The sequence below is a fragment of the Stegostoma tigrinum genome, chromosome 9, assembly GCF_030684315.1.
Source record: "Stegostoma tigrinum isolate sSteTig4 chromosome 9, sSteTig4.hap1, whole genome shotgun sequence".
Taxonomy (NCBI): Eukaryota; Metazoa; Chordata; class Chondrichthyes; order Orectolobiformes; family Stegostomatidae; genus Stegostoma; species Stegostoma tigrinum.
Window position 1 is genome coordinate 10796769 of NC_081362.1, and position 19545 is coordinate 10816313.

At 43.7% G+C, this 19545-nt stretch overlaps 2 protein-coding genes across 2 annotated transcripts in view; both read right to left on the reverse strand.

Annotated features, from left to right (window-relative positions):
* Positions 1–12883, reverse strand: part of crls1 (cardiolipin synthase 1) — a 50926-nt gene extending 38043 nt beyond the window's left edge. Inside the window, exons 1-2 of the mRNA XM_048536616.1 lie at positions 12322–12883; positions 6388–6525 (exon numbers count right to left, since the gene is read on the reverse strand). Of these exons, the coding sequence (XP_048392573.1) occupies positions 6388–6525; positions 12322–12672 (489 nt within the window). The 5' untranslated portion in view covers positions 12673–12883. The remainder of the gene's footprint in view (positions 1–6387; positions 6526–12321) is intronic.
* A 3269-nt stretch (positions 12884–16152) lies between these two features.
* mcm8 (minichromosome maintenance 8 homologous recombination repair factor) overlaps positions 16153–19545 on the reverse strand; it is a 36900-nt gene continuing 33507 nt past the window's right edge. The window contains exons 17-18 of the mRNA XM_059648341.1: positions 18257–18446; positions 16153–17733 (exon numbers count right to left, since the gene is read on the reverse strand). Of these exons, the coding sequence (XP_059504324.1) occupies positions 17641–17733; positions 18257–18446 (283 nt within the window). The 3' untranslated portion in view covers positions 16153–17640. The remainder of the gene's footprint in view (positions 17734–18256; positions 18447–19545) is intronic.

Here is a 19545-nt window from a genome sequence, read left to right on the forward strand (position 1 = left end):
CAAACTTCCCACGAATGGTGTCTCATCTCAGGATGTGAGATCTTCTTTTCAAAAAGGATTGCAAATTAACTGTATCCAAGTGTTCTTCTTTAAAGTGTGTTCGCATTCTAGTTTAAAAACAAACTTTACAGTCATAGCCATATACTAAAATATTGGACACATTACATGTTTCAGCCATTCAGCACATGCTTATGGTATGCTCAGGGACGATGACAAGAGACAGCAATCAATTTTGCAAGCTCAGTTTAACATTCTTAATATGTACATGCATTATCACTGGAATGATTTCTGTCCCTTTGATTCCAGTGTTGATGGTCATCATGATGTGGTGGCATCAATAATAAAAAACTAAAAACTATTACTTATTGCAAACCACTATTTTTACGAACAAAAACTGAAATCACTCGAGAAACTGAGCAGATCTGGCAGCATTTAAGGAGAGAAAGCAGAGTTAACATTTGGAGTCCATTGACCCTTCTTCAGATTTCCAGGGTCTGGAGTTCTTTGTTTTCTTTTAATTATCTGCTCCATGGAATACCAAATTGTTTACTCAAACTTAGGATTCTTTAAACCCTTCCAAAGCAGAGAACAGTTCAAGTATTCTATAGCTGAAATGAATAAAACATCTCTCATTCATTACCGGCCAAACAGAAAGCAAAAATAAAAAGCACTTAAAATTAGCCCAATGGAAAATTAAAAACCAAAAGTTCACACTTAAAAGCATGAAACTGCATGATAGCAGACACTTTAAAAAAAAACAGACACCCAAGTTTTGGTCCAGATTCATTCCGAAAATGAATGAATAGACAGCATTTTATTTTCAAGATGCTTGTATTCATAATCACATGAATTACATAATTCATAAGTTGAGGTCTCCAGAAACAACATCAGACCTTGAAGGTGATTGGTTTTATATATAAACACAGAACAAAGCATGCATGTATGTTTTCACTTGTTAAATTCCATCCTCCTCTACAAGAGCCAAAAACATTGCTACATTTTTAAAAAAATGTTTTATGACATTAACTCAGCATCCTAGCACTGCGTCCATGATTTACAGTAACATTAATAATGCCAAGTGGTGATTATTGCACAACTTCACTAACCAGGCTATCAAGGTATGAAGAAGTTAAATGCTTGGGTCATTTCAGAAAACTAGTTAAGGAAACATTGTGTGACTTCTGTGATAATGGGAACTGCAGATGCTGGAGAATCCGGTCTTCCCCTCCACCCACTGCATCCCAAAACCAGTCCAACCTGTCTCTGCCTCCCTAACCTGTTCTTCCTCTCACCCATCCCTTCCTCCCACCCCAAGCCACACCTCCATCTCCTACCTACTAACCTCATCCCACCTCCTTGACCTGTCTGTCTTCCCTGGACTGACCTGTCCGTCTTCCCTGGACTGACCTATCCCCTCCCTACCTCCCCACCTATACTCTCCTCTCCACCTATCTTCTTTTCTCTCCATCTTCGTTCCGCCTCCCCTTCTCTCCCTATTTACTCCAGAACCCTCACCCCATCCCCCTCTCTGAAGAAGGGTCTAGGCCCGAAACGTCAGCTTTTATGCTCCTGAGATGCTGCTTGGCCTGCTGTGTTCATCCAGCCGCACATTTTATTATATTGTGTGACTTCTGGCTGCTTCATGGAAACAACGTCTACTTTAAATTCAGCACATCCATCATGCTTGAAGATGTAATTCAATCACAGATCATTGGGGAGTGAGACAAAGAATTTCTGAAAAGCAATACTTTTCCAAAGATATTGATTGGAATCCTTGTGTACAAAGGTCCATCAATCACTGATTTAGGTTGAACAATATAATCTGCTACTTCAGCTATTGCTCAGACTATTGATTTTAAATGACTTTTTCAAACTATTGTCTTTTGGATGTTGTATTAAAAACAAAGGTCCCAACAGCCCTCTCAGCTGGAGGCAAGATTATCCCCATTTTGATGAGGAGTGGTTAACAGCCTTCCAGCAACCTAACCAATATATAGCTCTCAACCAATATAAATAAAAAGATTTACTTGTCATTTAAATTTTATTGTTTGTAAAACAATGAGTGAGTTGCTACACTTCCCAAAATACAGTACAAACATGTCCTGAGATCGTGAAAGGCACTATATGAATGCACTTTTATGAAATAAGTTACTTGCATTCGTCAGTCACGAAGAACAATTTAAACATACCAATCAAAATGATATTCAACAAAACATCACAGCCTTAGAGGCAAAGTTACAAATCCTGGTACTAAATTCACTGATAATGTGTCAAGAATAGAGCATGCCCACAGATCCAATGGTGAAAAATGCATTTTGGGTGAAAACAGGCCTACGAATTTAACATACACATGCACTTTTTGAATTCCAAAATACCCCTTTTACAGGCAGTAGATAATTATCGACGTTCAATTTTTAGAGTACCCATCACACATAATGATTATTACATAATGACATTACAGAGTGGAAAGTAGTGAATTACCCCAGCTTGTTCCAAAGACCTGAAACCTCACTTCTAGAATAAACAGAGGAATCGTACTACCTCCCAATACGCTTGTTCTAAGTTGTAAGCTTGCTGAAATTCAAAACTGACCTATCACTGTTTGTGTTCTCCCATTTTAGCTACAGACAAGAATGGAAATTTTCATCTTAAGCTGAGTTTTTACAGGTTGCACATCACGGTTGAGCAGCAAATTACAAGCTTGTATTTTATATACGTAAATGATTCATCTAATGTTATTTTTAAAAATAAAACTTAATAATTGATTAAAGTTTTTTTAAGTTTCCATATCATAACTAAGGTTCCAGTGAAATGAAATATGAACAGCTGAAAATTCGATATACATGATCATGTTACATACCAATGTAAACAATGGAAAAACCGAACTTGTTATTTTAAGCTTCAGATGTATATGAAGAAACATTCCACACAGTGAAATACTAGCTACCTACTGATCATCACCTGTGGCAGACGCAATTTGATCGGAATTAAAAGTGTAAGAAATCCATTTACGAAATACAAAAATAAATTATGTTATTTGATGGTTTTTTTCCTACAGGATATTAGTACAGGCATGCTGAATAAGCTTGGTGATTAAATTAACCTTCTGAATTACAGAATATGAACGCAAATAAGAACAAAACAAAAACAAAACTTCTACTGGTACGAGAAAAGGAAAAGATTTACAAAGTCAAAAGTGGATTAATTACAGGCTGCTAACAGGCTTTTTATAATGGGAAAAGGGAAATGGCAGAGAAGCTAAATTAACATGTACTGATCTTCACAAAAGGAAGACAAAAAAAAATCAGAGTCTCACTTGACATGCTATGCCATTGCTGAATCTCCACTACCAAAATCATTGACCAGAGATCGAAACTTGAGCAATCATACAAATATAAGAACAGGTGGTTATTCATCTCCTATCCCCCCCCCCCAAAAGCCTGTCCCACATCGACAAGGCACAAGTCAAAAGTCTGATCCTCTCCACTTACTTGGAGGAGTGCAGCTCTAACAAGAGGAATGGCATCATTGAGAAAAAAAACAGCTCATTTGATAGGCACCCCATCCACCACCTTCGGCATTCAATCCAAGGACTGCAACAACATAGCTCACCATCATCTTCACCAGGGCAGTTACAGTTGAGCCATAAATGCACGCACACTCCACTAATAAATTAGAGCTCCAAAATAGTAGCAGGTAAATTAACACTGAGGTGAAAATGTAGCACTGGAGAAATTACTGGGATTGAATCTATTACCAGAGTATTGAAAGAGCTGGCTGTAGAGATAGTAGATGCATTGGTGGTCATCTTTCAAACTGCAGGTTCTTGAATGTTGTCTGTAGATTTGAAGGTTGCAAATTTAATCCCACTACTTTAAAAAAGGAGGCAGTGTTAAGATGGGAACCAAATGCAACATTTCCAAGTTTGCATGCACTCAAAACTAGATGGGAGGTTGTGTCATCAGGATAATGCAAAGAGGTGAAGGACATAACAAGGTGTAGAGCTGGATGAACACAACCAGCCAAGCAGCATCAAACGAGCAGGAAAGCTGATATTTCAGGCCAAGACCCTTCTTCAGAAATGGGGGAGAGAAATGGGGTTCTGAAATAAATTGGGGGGGGGGGGTGTTGTGGGGAGGAGGATAGAAGATGGATACAGGAAAAGATAGGTGGAGAGGAGACAGACAGGTCAAAGAAGTGGGGATGGAGCCAGAAAAGGTGAGTGTAGGTGGTGAGTTAGGGAGGAGAGGGGTCAGTCCAGGGAGGACGGACAGGTCAAGGGGGCAAGATGAGGCTAGGAGGTAGAAGATGGGGTTGGAGCTTGAGGTGGGCAGGGGATAGGTGGGAGGAGGTTCAGGTTAGGGTGGCAAGGATAAGCTGGGCTGTTTCTGGGATGGAGTAGGGGAAGGGAAGATTTTGAAGCTTGTGAAGTCCACATTGAACCATTGGGCTGCAGGGTTCCCAAGTGAAATAGGAGGTGCTGTTCCTACAACCTTCGGGTGGCATCGTTGTGGCACTGCAGGCAGCCCAGGATGGGCATTTTGTCTGCGGAATGGGAGGGGGAGTTGAAATGGTTCGCGACTGGGAGGTGCTGTTGTTTAGAGCGAACCGAGCGTAGATGTTCCGCAAAGCAGTCCCCAAGCCTCTGCTTGGTTTCCCCAATGTAGAGGAGGCCACAACGGGCACAGCGGATGCAGTATACCACATTAGCAGATGTGCAGGTGAACATTTGTTTGATGTGGAAACGCCCCAAGTAGACCTGTCCTTCCTCCTGCCTTTCCCCTCCTCCCACTTCAAGCTCCACCTCCATCTCCTACCTACTATCTCATTCTGCCCCCTTGACCTGTCCGTCATCCCTGGACTGATCTATCCCCTCCCTAACTCCCCACCTACAATCACCTTTACTGTCTCCATCCCCGCCTCTTTGACCCGTCTGTCTCCTCTCCACCTATTTTCTCCTGTATCCACCTTGCCCCCTCCCTATTTATTTCAGAACCCCATTCCCCTCCCCCATTTCTGGAGGAGGGTCTAGGCCTGAAACGTCAGCTTTCCTGCTCCTCGGCCTGCTGTGTTCATCCAGCTCTACGCCTTGTTATCTCAGATTCTCCAGCATCTGCAGTTCCTACTATCTTTGAGGTGAAGGACATGTTGGTTCACAGAAACATGGCAGATGAACTATTACGTGGTTAAGTAGGAGGTTATCCACTTTGGTAAGAAGAACTGAGATGCATAGTGCATTTTAAATGCATGAGAGATTGGGAAGTGTTGACATCCAAAGGGATCTGGGTGTACCTATTCACTAATCACTGAAGAATAACATGCAGGTGCAGCTCATAATTAGACAGGCAAATGTATGTTGTCTTTATCACAAGAAAATTTGACTATAGGAGTGAAGATTTCTTGCTTTAATTGCATAAAACACAACTGAGTGTGCTGCTGGAGTATTGTGTGTAGTTTTGGTCCTCTTACCTGAGGAAGGATATATTTTCTACAGAGTATGTGGAGATCCACCAGTCTAATTCCCTAGATGGCAAGGAAGTCCTATGAGGAGATATTAAGGAGAGTGGACCTGTATTTTCTACAGTTTAGAACAATAAATATTCCCACTAATGCATATAAAATTTAAGGGCTAGATTCAGTAGCTTTTTAGGACAGAAGATGAAGAAGAGTTCCTTCGCTCAGAGGGTTGTGAATATTTAAATTTTCTAACCCAGAGGTCTGTGAGTCATTGAGTGTGTTCAAGAAAGAGATTGATACATTTTTGAATAGTAATGGCATCAAGGGCTAGATGCACTTCAAAGGGTCAGTGCAAACTCTTCGAGCCAAATAGTCTCTATTTGTACTGTAGGAATTCTATGATTCATCTATAATCAAGCCATTTGACAAAGATAACATTTACTTTTCAGTGTCAGAGAACATTTTCGTGAGCAGTAATTAATTGTCAAATACTCCAGTTAGGCCTCATTTAAAAAGGCAGACATTTTTCACTTTTTTTTTAAAAACACCAAGACTATCAGTCAAAATGTTCAAGTTCACATCAACCCAAGTGATTTTTCAAGCTCCCTTTGTGAGATATGCCAGAATTCCTGACAACAGTTACAGATTTCTGTGTTTAATGGGACGTGTGCAATTGTCATAAATTGCAATTGGGATTGACATTATTATTAAAGACAAAGGCTGACAAATTCGTCATTGTAATCACAAAATCCACACAGCTGTCATAAAGAAGCTTAAAGAATTTCATATACAGAGGGTGGGTGTAATGTGCTACACAGAAGCATTTGCTTCAAAGCAAATTGTATATTTTGTTAGCACATGAGAGGTACATTATTCTTAAATAGTGTAAATTGGCAAAGAGTGTTCAATTATCATAAGCCAATTACTCACCAGATCAGTAATTCCTGCCAGAGTAAAAAGACCCAGAGCTAGATTGAATTCTTCTTCCACAATCAAGTAGCCCAAGTACGGTGACATGCCAATCCGTGCCATGCATAGTAAGTTTGGAATTGTCCATGGATTCTCATACTACAAAGATAGATAATGTATTAATTTCATATTGGCTTATTCCTGATTACCATCTAAAAAAACCTTATTTTGTTTAGGGGGAGGGGGTGGATATTGATGGATATCTTTCACATACTTCCACGATAAATTTTACAATATAACAAAAACATTCAAGTATTTCACATTTTTGCTTCCTCATATTCAATGAAGATTTCTGAATTCTAACCTATGTATGTTAAAATACTATCATGGTCTTACCCTTCCCAAAAGCAAACACCAGACATTACGTTAGATTTTAAATGTCAACCCTTCCCTCCTCCAACACTACAACCCAAGAACTCTGACTTCCCCCAACACTGGTCTCTTGGCAATCACCCAATCCATTAGGTGATGTGCCATGAGACTGTCAAGGTTTCAAGATCCTAAATTTGCTCCTTAGATCTCTGCAAATCCTCATTTAAGCTTCTTCTTAAAACATACTTTGTTCCAGAGTCAGAGTCATACAGCACAAAAACAGACCCTTCAGTCCAATCTGTTCCGGCCGAACACAATCCCAAACTAAACTAGTCCCACCTGCCTGTTCCTGGCCCATATTCCTCCAAACCTTTCCTACTCGTGTACTTATCCAAATGTCTCTTAAATATTTAATTGTATCCACATATACCACATTCTCTAGCACACTCATTCCAAACACGAATCACCCTCTGTGTAAAAGATTTGCCTCTCATGTCTTTTTTAAAATCTTTCTCCTCTCACGTTAAAAAATGTGCCCCCTGGTCTTGAAATCCCCCATCCTTGGTAAAAGACAACTACTAACAACTATCTATACCCCTCATTATTTTATAGACTTCTATCAGGTCATCTCAACCTCCTACACTCCAGTGAAACAAGAACCAGCATATACAGTCTTCTTTATAACTCAATCCTTCCATACTTGCAACATCCTGGTAAATCTTTTCTGAGCTCTCTCCAGTGTAATGATATTTTTCCTATAACTGGGCATTTTGACCAAGCTTCTGGTCATCCGTCTTAATAATCCACCATCTTCTGTTGCTCAAAGCCCAATTTTGTCTGATTATGCTTCTGTGAAGCATTTCCCACATTCAACATGCACAGAAATACAAACTGCTGTTTCAACATAATCTATCATAAACAGTTTTTCTTCAGTGATAGCAAGTGAACCAGACAAACAACTGGTCAATTTAACATGGCCTGAGCCTTCCAGCATTCAGATTCAGAAACCCAAAATAATTGCCATCTGTCAAAAGTGTACTTATTTTTCAACGGAAAACCTCAGATCGCAAAGTCTTTAGTTTGTTTTTCCAAATGAATTCGAACCTAGCCGGAAGACAAATTTGAAATACATTAGTCTATGGTTCCATTATGTGTCTCCACACTATCTTCCTTTACTTCAAAAGCAGCAAACACCAGACATTACGTTAGATTTTAAATGTCAACCAAGTTCATACTAACCAAGTGGTTACTGTACTGGGCCAGCAACCTAAACATAGTTCAATTTCCTCGCTGTGTAATGTAATGGTGTCAATTTGCGTGATAAATGTAGCATCTTGTATTGTTGAACCTCAACAGGGGGAAAAGGTGAGCATGTGATCATGAGACAGTCAGTATGCTTGAGAATGAGTGCTCTCGTCACACAGTTATAACGCATCTCTGAGCCAGGAGGCCTGGGTTCAAGTCCCACTTGCTCCAGAGGTGCATAATAATGTCTCTGAACAGGTTGACTAGCAAATACCTATGTTTGAGAATGAGCATGCAGGAGTGTGATTGAGCATATGAATGCACACACGTATCTAAGAAAGAGGGTGCGATGTGCACCAGAGGGGTAGATGTATGTGTAAGATCAAGGGAGGAAGGTCTATGTCTCCCCACAAGGGGGAAGGAGCAAAAACAGTGATTCAAGAGATACATTATGTTTAAAGATATGAATTAGGAGCATGAGGTGGCCATTCAACTTCAATAAGATCATGGCTGATCTGATTATTTAACCTAGGCTCCACATTTGTACCTAACCCTGATAACTTTCAGCTCCGTTCCTTACCAAGAATCCATCGATCTCTGTCTGAAAAGATTCACAGTTTGAGTTTCCATCAGCTTTGAAAATGAGTTTTGAAGCCTCTCAACACGAAAAATAACTCTCATCTCTGCTATAAATGGGCAACCCCATACTTTTAAAGTGACCCCAAATTCTAGGATCGCCCAAAAGGGGAAACATGCTCTCCACATCCATTACTGTTACATGAAAGGTGAGTAATTGAGTTTGCACACGAATGCGAGAATAAGAATGTTTGTGACTTGTTTGTGTGCAAGTTTTCTTTGAAGCAGAAAAGGTTAAGGGATGGGGGGGGGAATCCCTGATACAGGTGTATAAGAATGAGGGGCATGGACAGGGTGAAGAGAAAGCAACTGTTCTCCTTCGTCAAAAGGTCAATAACAAGTGAGCATAATTTTAAGAAGAAAGGCAGGAGGTTCAGAGGGGATTTGAGAAAACTTTTTCATTCTCCCCACCCAGATGGCAGTGGGAATCTGGAATGAAGTGCCTGAGACAGGTAACCTCACAATCTTCAAAAAGTACTTGGATGAACATTTAGAACATCATAACATTCAAGGCTATGGGCTTGATGCTGAAAGTGGGACTACTGGGGACATGGAATACCTTTGGCAGATAAGATAAAGGTAGATCCAAAGAGATTCTACAAGTATATTAAGGGCAAAATACGAACTAGAGTCCCTTAAGGATCAAAGAAGTCATCTACGCATGGAGACCCAGGAGATGCATGAGATCCTAAATGAATATTTCTCATCAGTATTTACCATGGAGAAAGATATGGAAGCTAGGGAACTGAGGGGTGTAAATAATCATGTCTTCAAAAGGGTCCACATTACAGATGAGGTGGTGCTGGAGGTCTTAAAATGCACAAAGGTAGATACGTTATCCAGGACCTGATCAAGTGTATCCCATGACATTGTGGAAAACTGAGAAGAAATTGCAGGACCCACGGCGGCCATACTTTTATCATCAACAGCCATAGGTGCGGTGCTGGAAGATTGGAGAGTGGCTAATGTTGTGCCATTATTTAAGAAAGGCTGCCAGAAAAAGCCAGGGAACTACAGACCAGTGAGCCTGTCAGTGGCGGATAAGTTGTTGGAGGGAATTCTGAGAGACGGGATCTTCATGCATTTGGAAAGGCAAGGGCTGACGAGAGATAGCCAGCATGGTTTTGTGCAAAGAAACCACGTCCCACAGCTTTGGTTGAGTTTTTTTGAAAAGATGATCAAGGAGATAGATGAGAGCAACATGGTAGATGTTGTCTACATGGTCTTTAGTAAGGTCTTTGCTAAGGTATCGCGCGGTAGCCTGATTAATGAGCTTAGATCACATGAGATCCAGGAACAGCTAGCCAATTCGTCATAAATGTGCCTTGATGGTAGGAGATATGGGGTAGTGGTTCAGGGCTGTTTTCCAGTCTGGAGCCTTGCGACCAGTGGTGTGCTGCAAAGATCAGTATTAGGTCAACTGTTGGTCGTTATTTATAAAAATCGTGTTAATAAATGTGAATATATGAGGCATGGTTAGTAAGTTTGTGGATGATGGCAAAATTGGTGGTATAGTGGACAGTGATGGAGGTTATTGAACAGTACAACAGGATCTTGATCAACTGGGCCAGAGGACAGAGGATTGACAGATACAGTTGAATGCAGGCAAACATGAGGTGTTGCATTTTGGCAAGATTCCAACATCTGCGTAATTTGCTCTTAAACAAATAACAGTAGGGTTCTGGGGAGTGTTGTCGAGCAGGGACCCCTAGGAGTACAGGCGCATAGTTCCTTCAAAGTGGCAAAATAGGTAGACAGGTGGTTAAGGCAGCGTTTGGCACACTTCCCTGCTTTAGTCAGAGCATTTAGTACAGGTGTTGAGACATTATGTTACGGTTGTACAAGAAATTGGTGAGGCCACATTTGGAGTACTGCATACAATTCCAGTCGCCCTGCCACAGGAAGGTGACTATTAAACTGAAGAGTGCAAAAAAGATTTACAAGGATGTTACTGAACCTGGAGGTTTTGAGTCATAAGGAGAGGCTGGTTAGGCTGGGACCTTTTACCCTGGAGAAGAGGCAGAGGGGTGACATTTGAGGTTAAGAAAATCAAGAGGGACACAGACAAGGTGAATTGCCAAGTCTTTTCTCCAGGGTAGGAGTCCAAAATTAAACAGCATAGGTCTAAGGTGAGAGGGGAAAGATTTAGTAGGGACCTGAAGACAGCTTTTTCACACAGAAGGTGGTGTGTACATGGAATGAGCTGCCACAGGAGTGATAGAGGCGAATGCAACATTTAAAAGACAAAGACAGGTACTTGGATAGGAAATGTTGAGAGGGACATGGACCAAATGAGTCGAGTTCAGTTTAGGAAATCGGGCTAGGGTGGATGAGTTGGACTGAAGGCCCTGTTTCCATGCTGCATACTTCTGTGACACTAGTGATTTAGTTGTCCTTTGGTGGTACAGACATGATAGGCTGAAGAGCCTCTTCTGTGCTTTTTGTGTTCTATGATTTCATCAGTGGGTGTGCGCCTAACAGAGAGTAAGGATAAATGTGATTGAGTTTGTATAAAAATCCATGTGTGTGAGAGAGAGAGAGATAGGACAGTGAGAACGCAACAAGTGTGTGATTGAGTTTACGTCCAAGCCAATGTGAGAGAGTCAGGCTGATCGAGTATGTGTATGAGGGAGTAAGGATAAGTGCTTGGGAAGAGTAACCATGTGACCAATGGTGTGTGCGCGCGTGTGTGCAAGTGTGTTGTGCTTGAGAGAGAGAGAGACACTAAGGATGGTTGAATTTCTGTGAGAGACACAGCAAGGGCAACAGTGTGATTGAGATTGTGGCAGAAAGAGGCAGAGAGAGCGTGCACACGGACAACAGTGTGATTGAGTTTGAGAGAGAGACAGGGCAAGGACCAATGTGATTGAGTTTACAGGAGAGAGTGCGACTGAGTTTGAGAAAGAGAGAGAGAGAGAGAGAGAAAGAGAGAGAGAGAGAGAGATCGCGAGCAAACACACAAGGACAAAAGAGCAATTCAGTTTGCAAGAGAGTGTGTGTGCAAGGACAACACTGATTGAGGTGGCGGGAGAGGGCGAGCGCAAGGGCAACGGCGCGACCCCAGGGCGAGCGCAAGGGCAACGGCGCGACTGAGTTTGCGAGAGAGAGAGAGAGAGAGCGCATGCAAGGACAAGTGCGATTGAGTTTGCGAGAGAGAGAGAGACAGCGAGCAAGGACAAGTGCGATTGAGTTTGCGAGAGAGAGAGACAGAGAGAGAGAGAGAGAGAGAGAGAGAGAGAGAGCGCGCGCAAGGACAAGTGCGATTGAGTTTGCGAGAGAGAGAGAGAGACAGCGAGCAAGGACAAGTGTGATTGAGTTTGTGTGAGAGAGAGAGAGAGAGCACGGACAAGTGCGATTGTGTTTGTGTGTGTGAGAGAGAGAGAGCGCGCGCAAGGACAAGTGTGATTGAGTTTGCAAGTGAGAGATAACAAGGACAAGTGTGATTGAGTTTGTGAGAGAGCGAGCGAGCACAGACAAGTGTGACTGAGTTTGTGTGTGAGAGAGTAGGAAGAAATGACAGTGGTGGACTGTCATTCAGTCCGCCTTTGAGAGAGGGAGTGAATGTGACGGAAGCCATAGTGTTAATGGCAGAGTTTGAATCAATATTCGGGCTAGGGGGTGAAATGTTGAGTCAGACAATGTCATTGAGTGAGCATAGCTTTCTCCAGGGTCACTGTCCCCCAGCCCCTACCATCTCCTTACCAGATCCGGACACCCTGAGGCCACCGCCGCCCTCTCCTCTCCATTCTCACTGGCTCCTGATGACGGTTCGGCATCTTCCCTTTTAGCAGCCGGCCTGCCGGCTCCGTAACGGCGGCTGCAACCTGTACAGGCGAGCCCGGGGCCTGGGGCGGCCTCCCTCCGCCGGACTCGGGCAGGGGACCACCAGGCGAGTCCGAGGCCCAGGCGCTTCCTCCCGGGCCCGGGGTAAAGCAGGGAGAGAAGCAGCTTCCGCCGCGGGTCACGGGCCCAGCCGGGAGGCCGAGGCCCGGTCTCCAGTTTAACCGCCGCCGCCCTCCGCCCGATCTCCCAGGGGCTTCTCCGCAGGAACATGACCCGGAGGCAAACCGGGCCCGGCCGGGGTAAGAAAGCTGCTTCAGTACAAACAGCCCCGGCCGCCGCCCTGTGCCAGCCTCGGGAGGGAACCCTGAAGAGCCATCACTTCCCGGCGAGGACCCGGCCCGGGGCTGCGAGGACTGGGCCGGAGCACCGCCGCCGCTGAAAGGCGCAGGCCGGCACGTGCTGTTCGCCGACCGAAAACCAATCCCTTAAAGTCACCGGTGCGCAGGCAGCACGCGACCACCAGGGTGAGCTATTGGGAAGAGATATGGCAACAAGGCGGGGATCGGGTGGCAAAGTGGTTGGTGGGTGGGCGAGTGGGGTGTAGCAGGGTGGGCGAGTAGGTTGTGGGTGGGTGAGTAGGTTGTGGGTGGGTGAGTGGGGTGGGTGGTGGATGGGGTGTGAGTGGGGTGGGTGGTGGATGGGGTGTGGGCGGGGGGGGTGGTGGGGGGGGCGAGCGGGGTGTGGGCGGGGGGGGCGCGAGCGGGGTGTGGGCGCGAGCGGGGTGTGGGCGCGGGCGGGGTGTGGGCGCGGGCGGGGGGGGCACGGGCGGGGTGTGGGCGCGGGCGGGGGGGGCACGAGCGGGGTGTGGGCGGGGGGGGCGCGAGCGGGGGGGCGCGAGCGGGGGGGGGCGAGCGGGGTGTGGGGGGGGCGAGCGGGGTGTGGGCGGGGGGTGCGAGCGGGGTATGGGCGGGGGGGGCGAGCGGGGTGTGGGCGGGGGGTGCGGTGTGGGGGGGGGGCGAGCGGGGTGTGGGCGGGGGGGGCGAGCGGGGTGTGGGCGGGGGGGGGCGAGCGGGGTGTGGGCGGGGGGGGCGAGCGGGGTGTGGGCGGGGGGTGGGGTGTGGGCGGGGGTGCGAGCGGGGGGGGCGAGCGGGGTGTGGGCGGGGGGTGGGGTGTGGGCGGGGGGGGCGAGCGGGGTGCGGGCGGGCGAGCGGGGTGCGGGCGGGGGGGGCGAGCGGGGTGCGGGCGGGGTGGCGCGAGCGGGGTGCGGGCGGGTGGCGCGAGCGGGGTGTGGGCGGGCGGGGTGTGGGCGGGGGGGGCGAGCGGGGTGTGGGCGGGGGGGGCGAGCGGGGTGTGGGGGGCGAGTGGGGCAGGGTCGGGGGGGGCAAAGTGGGTGTAGAAGAAGTAGGTGGGTGGGTGGAGAGAGGTTTGGGGTGAAGTTGGGGGGGGAGGAAAGGAGTGCGGGAGGGTGGGGGGGGAGGAGTGCGGGGGGGAGGAGTGCGGGGGGGAGTCGGAATGCCGGGGGGGTGGGGGGGGTTGGAATGCGAGGGGTCGGAATGCGGGGGGGTGGGGGGGGAGAGGAGTGCGGGGGGGAAGAAGTGGGAAGAGGTGTGGGTGGGGGGGAGGGGGAGAAGAGGTGTGGGTGGGGGGGGGAAGAGGTGTGGGTGGGGGGGGAAGAGGTGTGGGTGGGGGGGGAAGAGGTGGAGTGGGTTAGGGGGGAAGAGGGTGAAAGAGGTGGGTGCAGGGGACGGGGAAAGGAGGGAAGTGGGGAGAAATGGTGGGGGAGAAGTGGGTGTGTGGATGGCGAGAGATGGGTGGTGGAGAGAGTGGGGAAGAGGTGGTGGGAGGGTTAAGAGGTGGTGATCGGGGGAGAGAGGTGGGTGAATGGGTGGGTGGGGTAGGGGAGAAATAATACGTGGTTGGGGAGAGTGGGGGATAGATGGCAAAGTTGAGGTAGGAGAAAAGGGCATAAAGTGGGGGTGAGGGTTAAGGGGAAAAGGGTGGGTGGGTGGTGAAGGTTGACAGGAAAAGGGTGGGGAGGGTTGAGGGGAAAGGATGGGTGGGTGGGTGGGGAGGGTTGAGGGGAAAAGGGTGGGTGGGTGTGTGGGGAGTGTAGAGGGGAAAGGGTGGGTGGGGAGGATAGAAAGGAAAAGCGTGGGTGGGTTTGAGAGGGAAAAGCGTGGGTGGGTTTGAGGGGGAGAAAGGTGGGTGGGGAGGTTGAGGGAAATGGGGATTGGGTGGAAAAGCGTGAGTGGGGAGTGCTGAGGGGAAAAGGGTGACGGGGGGGTGGGAGGGTAGGGGGTGAAAGGGTGGGTGTTCTCGTTCATCTGCCCTGTCCTCATGGACAACAAAGATTGCGGGTTTGGAATTTGCTATCAAAGGAGCCTTAGTCAATTACTGGTTACCACTGAAATGGCATATTCACTGGGAAACATTATACCAAATGCCTTTGCATGGATGAAAAAGTTACTTAGTGGCTTGACCAATGATTCAAAAAGTTACCATGAAAACTGGTAGCATTGAATAAATTAAATGTAGTCACTTTGCAAAACTAACAATGCAAATGTATTGAGGAAGAAATGGGTATTCAGGCACTGATATTTCCTCACAATAGGTACTTATAAAATTCTCAGTTGATAGAACTGAAACTGTTGTGACATGATGACAGCTTTAATTGCTCAATTTTCATTCTGCTGGAAGATTTGTGGAGCACTGATATTGGTACCATTTATACAAGTGTTTAATTTGGAAGGTTGATCAAAATACAAACCTGATTGTTTCATCTTGTCACTTATCAATTACCAAGAAACAACCTAAAAGTGGCTAAGTTAAATCTCTTGTAGATGGAAACTAATTTTGTTTTTACGCTTATGTTGTTTCAAAATTTCACTCGTTTGACTTGTTATTTAATTTGTGAATAAATTTAAGACTTAACAGAATGTCAGTTATGGCTCAGTTGGTAGCACTTGCACTTTTGAATCAGAAGATGCAGGATTCAAGTTCCATCCCAGGACCAAAATAAAAATCAAGGCTGACACTCCAGTATACTTTACTGAGGAGGCACTGCACTGCACTGCACTGCTGAAGGCATCATCTTTCTGATGAGACACTGAATTAAAATCACAACAGTCTGCACAGTGGATATGAAAGATCCCATGCCACTACTTTGAAGAACAATGGAGTAATCCGTGATGCCCTGGCCAATATTTATCCCTTAATTGACATCACAAAAAATCTGGTTGTCATATTTCTGTTTATATCAGTTAGCTGCCACATTTCCTACATTACAATGATACTGAAATGTTGCTTTTCATGGTTGACTGGCATGTATTGACCTGACATTGGTGCTTTTTCCAATATTTCATGTGTCTCCAATGAACTACATGCTACACTGTTATTCTGGGTCACATGTAAAGAAGGGCTACTTGAGTACCAAACTTTTCAATGCCCCTTCACTTCTGGATGCAATTAAAAATTTGGACAATATCATCTTTACAATTCTCTAGACAAATTTGGATAGGCAACAAATGCTGGCATAACCAGTGACATTCCAGGAACAAATAAAAACAAAATGCACAGACCATGACAGAATAAAAATGAAGCATAAAATTCTTAACACAGGTATCAGCACAAACATCGAAATATGTACATTGCACATTTATTCTGTTAATGCTTAAAAATAAAATTTCAATACAACTTCTTCATTACAATTTTCAACATAGAATGTATTACATAAATAGATATTTTCCATACTTTACACATAACAGAATTACAGATTTTTGGTATAAGTTACACTTTTCACCAACATTTGAAGTAAAATTTCTACAATGAATTGAGAAAACACTTATTTACTAATCTAAACATCTACCAAAATAAAAAGACTCATTTAACAGCAATGGTTTTACATTGAAAAGGTTCTTTCTTCAAAAATTCTGACTTCTCACTACACATTTGTGGAGGTGGTCTAAACAGGCCCTTCATCCCTACTAATGCATTGAATCCACATAAACCAAATACTTCCACATCATATTTTGTGACAATCACAGATAAAAATCTGTTGAGGTAATAAGCACCCTCAAGGCCAAGATATTATTTAAATTTCAATACCCAAAGACATATTAATAAAGCTCCAACAGGTTTTATTGTGACTCATTTGTATGATTATTAAAACTCATGCATCTCAGACTTAAATCAACCTTCTTCCAGTATAAATTCTTAGCGCTTTGGCCTTTGTGATGAAAATTGATGTAAAATTTATATTTGTAATTACACTACCACCAGTAGAGATTCTATAATGCTACCACTGGTAGGGTGCAGCTCTGAAGTGGCAAGTTAACAGAAGACGTTTCCAGCATAGAATTTAAGTTAAGAATTTCATACAGGCAGATATTAAATAGTCAGAATTGTACAATTTTAAAATTGCAATTATCGTCCACCTAAACACACTGGTCCAATTAACTCCATCCAGCCCACTATATAATTTCAACAGAGAACAACTGTCAGCTTTCTATTCTCCATCTTTCCAAAGCAGGATGCAATGCACCAATAAGATGGAAAGTCCACAGGAACAATGTAGTGCAACTTTCTTCCTTCTGATGTTCCCAAATCAATTTACATTCTTTTTTCAAAACTACAGCCAACACCAGAACTAGTTACGTGGAATACACAGGCTGTGGTACAAGCCCATCTTTCTGTAACACAGCAAATTATCAACATGCTGCTCTACCTCAAATTTAGAGTTCAACAGTAACTCTTATCTTTGAAATTGGGGATGTAATGAGGACAAACAAATCTATTCCAATCAATACTTTCTAAAGGTTATGAAATGAAACAAATGTGTGCATCTATCTAACCTGAATGGGCTAGTTACATTTTTAAAGCCAGATGAGTATTTCGTTCAAATCTCAGATATTAACTAAATTGAACAAATAACTGTGCATGCTGGAAATGTGAAATAAAAACAGAAATTTCTGGAGAACCTCTGCATCATTACAAATCCAGTGACACTTCTTCACATCAGAAAGGTCACTGCACCTGAAAAGTTAAGAATACTTTCTCTTCACAGGTTATTATTAAATGGTTCAACCATTCCACACTATTTTACTAATTTGAACCTTCAGACATTTATAATATAATAACCAAATCACCAAAGGTGGATGTCATTTCAGTTCTCCTTGCTTTTGTTCTCCTTTAAAGGAGTTAGTACAATTCCACAAAGATATTTTTGTGATCAATCTGCAATCACACGGTCTGGAGCTGATAAAGTCTTGGTCCCTTTTTTAACAAGTATCCCTGGTCATTCAAAGAATGGATAAATCCTTCAAAGTCAGACACCTGCACATTTAAACATAAAAATAAAGTGGAATAAACATTTTCTATGGTGTGGTACATTTTGTAACATCATACATTTACATAACACCTCTAATATACAAGATATTCCAATGCATTTTATAAAGAAATACTTGCACAACTTATGGACAGTTATTGAAAACTGACTGAAGACTAGCTAGAAAAGATGAGTTAAACAGTTTTTTTTAAAGAGAAGGAAAAGAGCACAGAGGGGAAATTTAGGGAGCAGATTCTAGAGTAGGACCAAGATGACAAAGCTTTGGCATCAAACGTGAGACAAGGCAATATATAAAACAAGAACCTGAGCTAGAGGATCACAAGTGTTTGAGGGGTCTATGAATGGGGGGATTGGAAGGGGAAGTCAATAGGAAGCAATAATAATAAAAGAAGAGAAGAGAAAATCAGATCAACGTGGATTTACATTAACACCATTCACAATCTCAGAATATTCAAAAACACTCAACAGCCAAAGTACTTCCAAACTAGAAATAAAGTAGTTCCAAATTACCTGTATCTGTATTTCTCTAGCTAACTGCTTGAGTTGGTGAAATTCAAAAACAGTCTTGTAAGTCTGTTCTGCTATTCTGTTCAGAGCAGCCACAAATCTTTTTGCCTGGGACCGTTTGCTCATTCCAGAACCATGCTGCGAGCGTTGAAAATCCAATCTTCCAAACTCGTCAGAGAAAGTATCTAATAAGCTGTTAAAACAATACATTTATTTTATGAAAGCAACTAAATCTAAATTAAAGAAAGAGAAAGAATGGGGTTAGAAGTAGATTGTTGCTTACTTTACCTGGCTATGTAATCAACCTTCATTTTCAATTCTGCAGTACTCAAATATCACATTTTACTCATTTTCGAAAAGAAACAATCAGAAACATTTAAAACTTAAATGCATAGTGTTACCTGGGTTAGAGATGGAATCAGAAGATGTCAAAAAGCCATACTTCTATAAACTATTCATTTAGCAATGGCATAATGATAATGACACTGGATTAACGATCCAGACTTGTGCTCTGAAACACTGGTTCAAATTTCACCATGGCAGCCAATGGAATGAAAGCTCAATTAAAATCTGGAATAGGGAGCGAGTCTCAGTAATGGTTACCATGTCAACTGTTCGTCAATTGTAAAATCTCTTCTGGTTCACTAATGTCATTTAGGGAAGAAAATCTACCATCCATAACCAGTCTGGCCTGCATATGACTCCAGGCCCATGGCAACATGGTTGGCTCTTAACTGCTCAAAAGTGATTAGGGAAGAACGACAAATGTAGGCCCTGCCAGTGACACTCATATCCTATGAAAGCATTTTTTTTTGGAATGTTCACTTTAGAAATGGCTCACAGATTGTGATACAATTGAGGGATGTTTTCTATTCTTGCAATGTGACCTTCTCACCTAGATTTTATGTGATGATGTGTGCACCATTCATACCATTCCTGTAACCTGTCAATTTATCCCTATTATTTAGATAAATTCTATTGCTGACAGTGATAAAGGTATGCATTTGTAAAATATATAATGATGATTTGGAACTTAGATTTTAAGGTAGAGGTGAACTAGATTTGTGGTTTCTTTTTGGTGACTTTTTAAATAGGTCAGAAAATCTTTGGAACAGTAAACTAAAGACAATTTCCAAAGAAAGCATATGATTTCACTTTAGTGTCTGGCAGGATACCTGTGATAGTAATTGACAAAGTGTTTACAAAGTTGAACATGTATGACAGAGAGCAGACCAAGGGTTGCCTGTGATTTTAGTTCAGTTCAGAACAGTTCTACCACAGCAAAAGGGCTT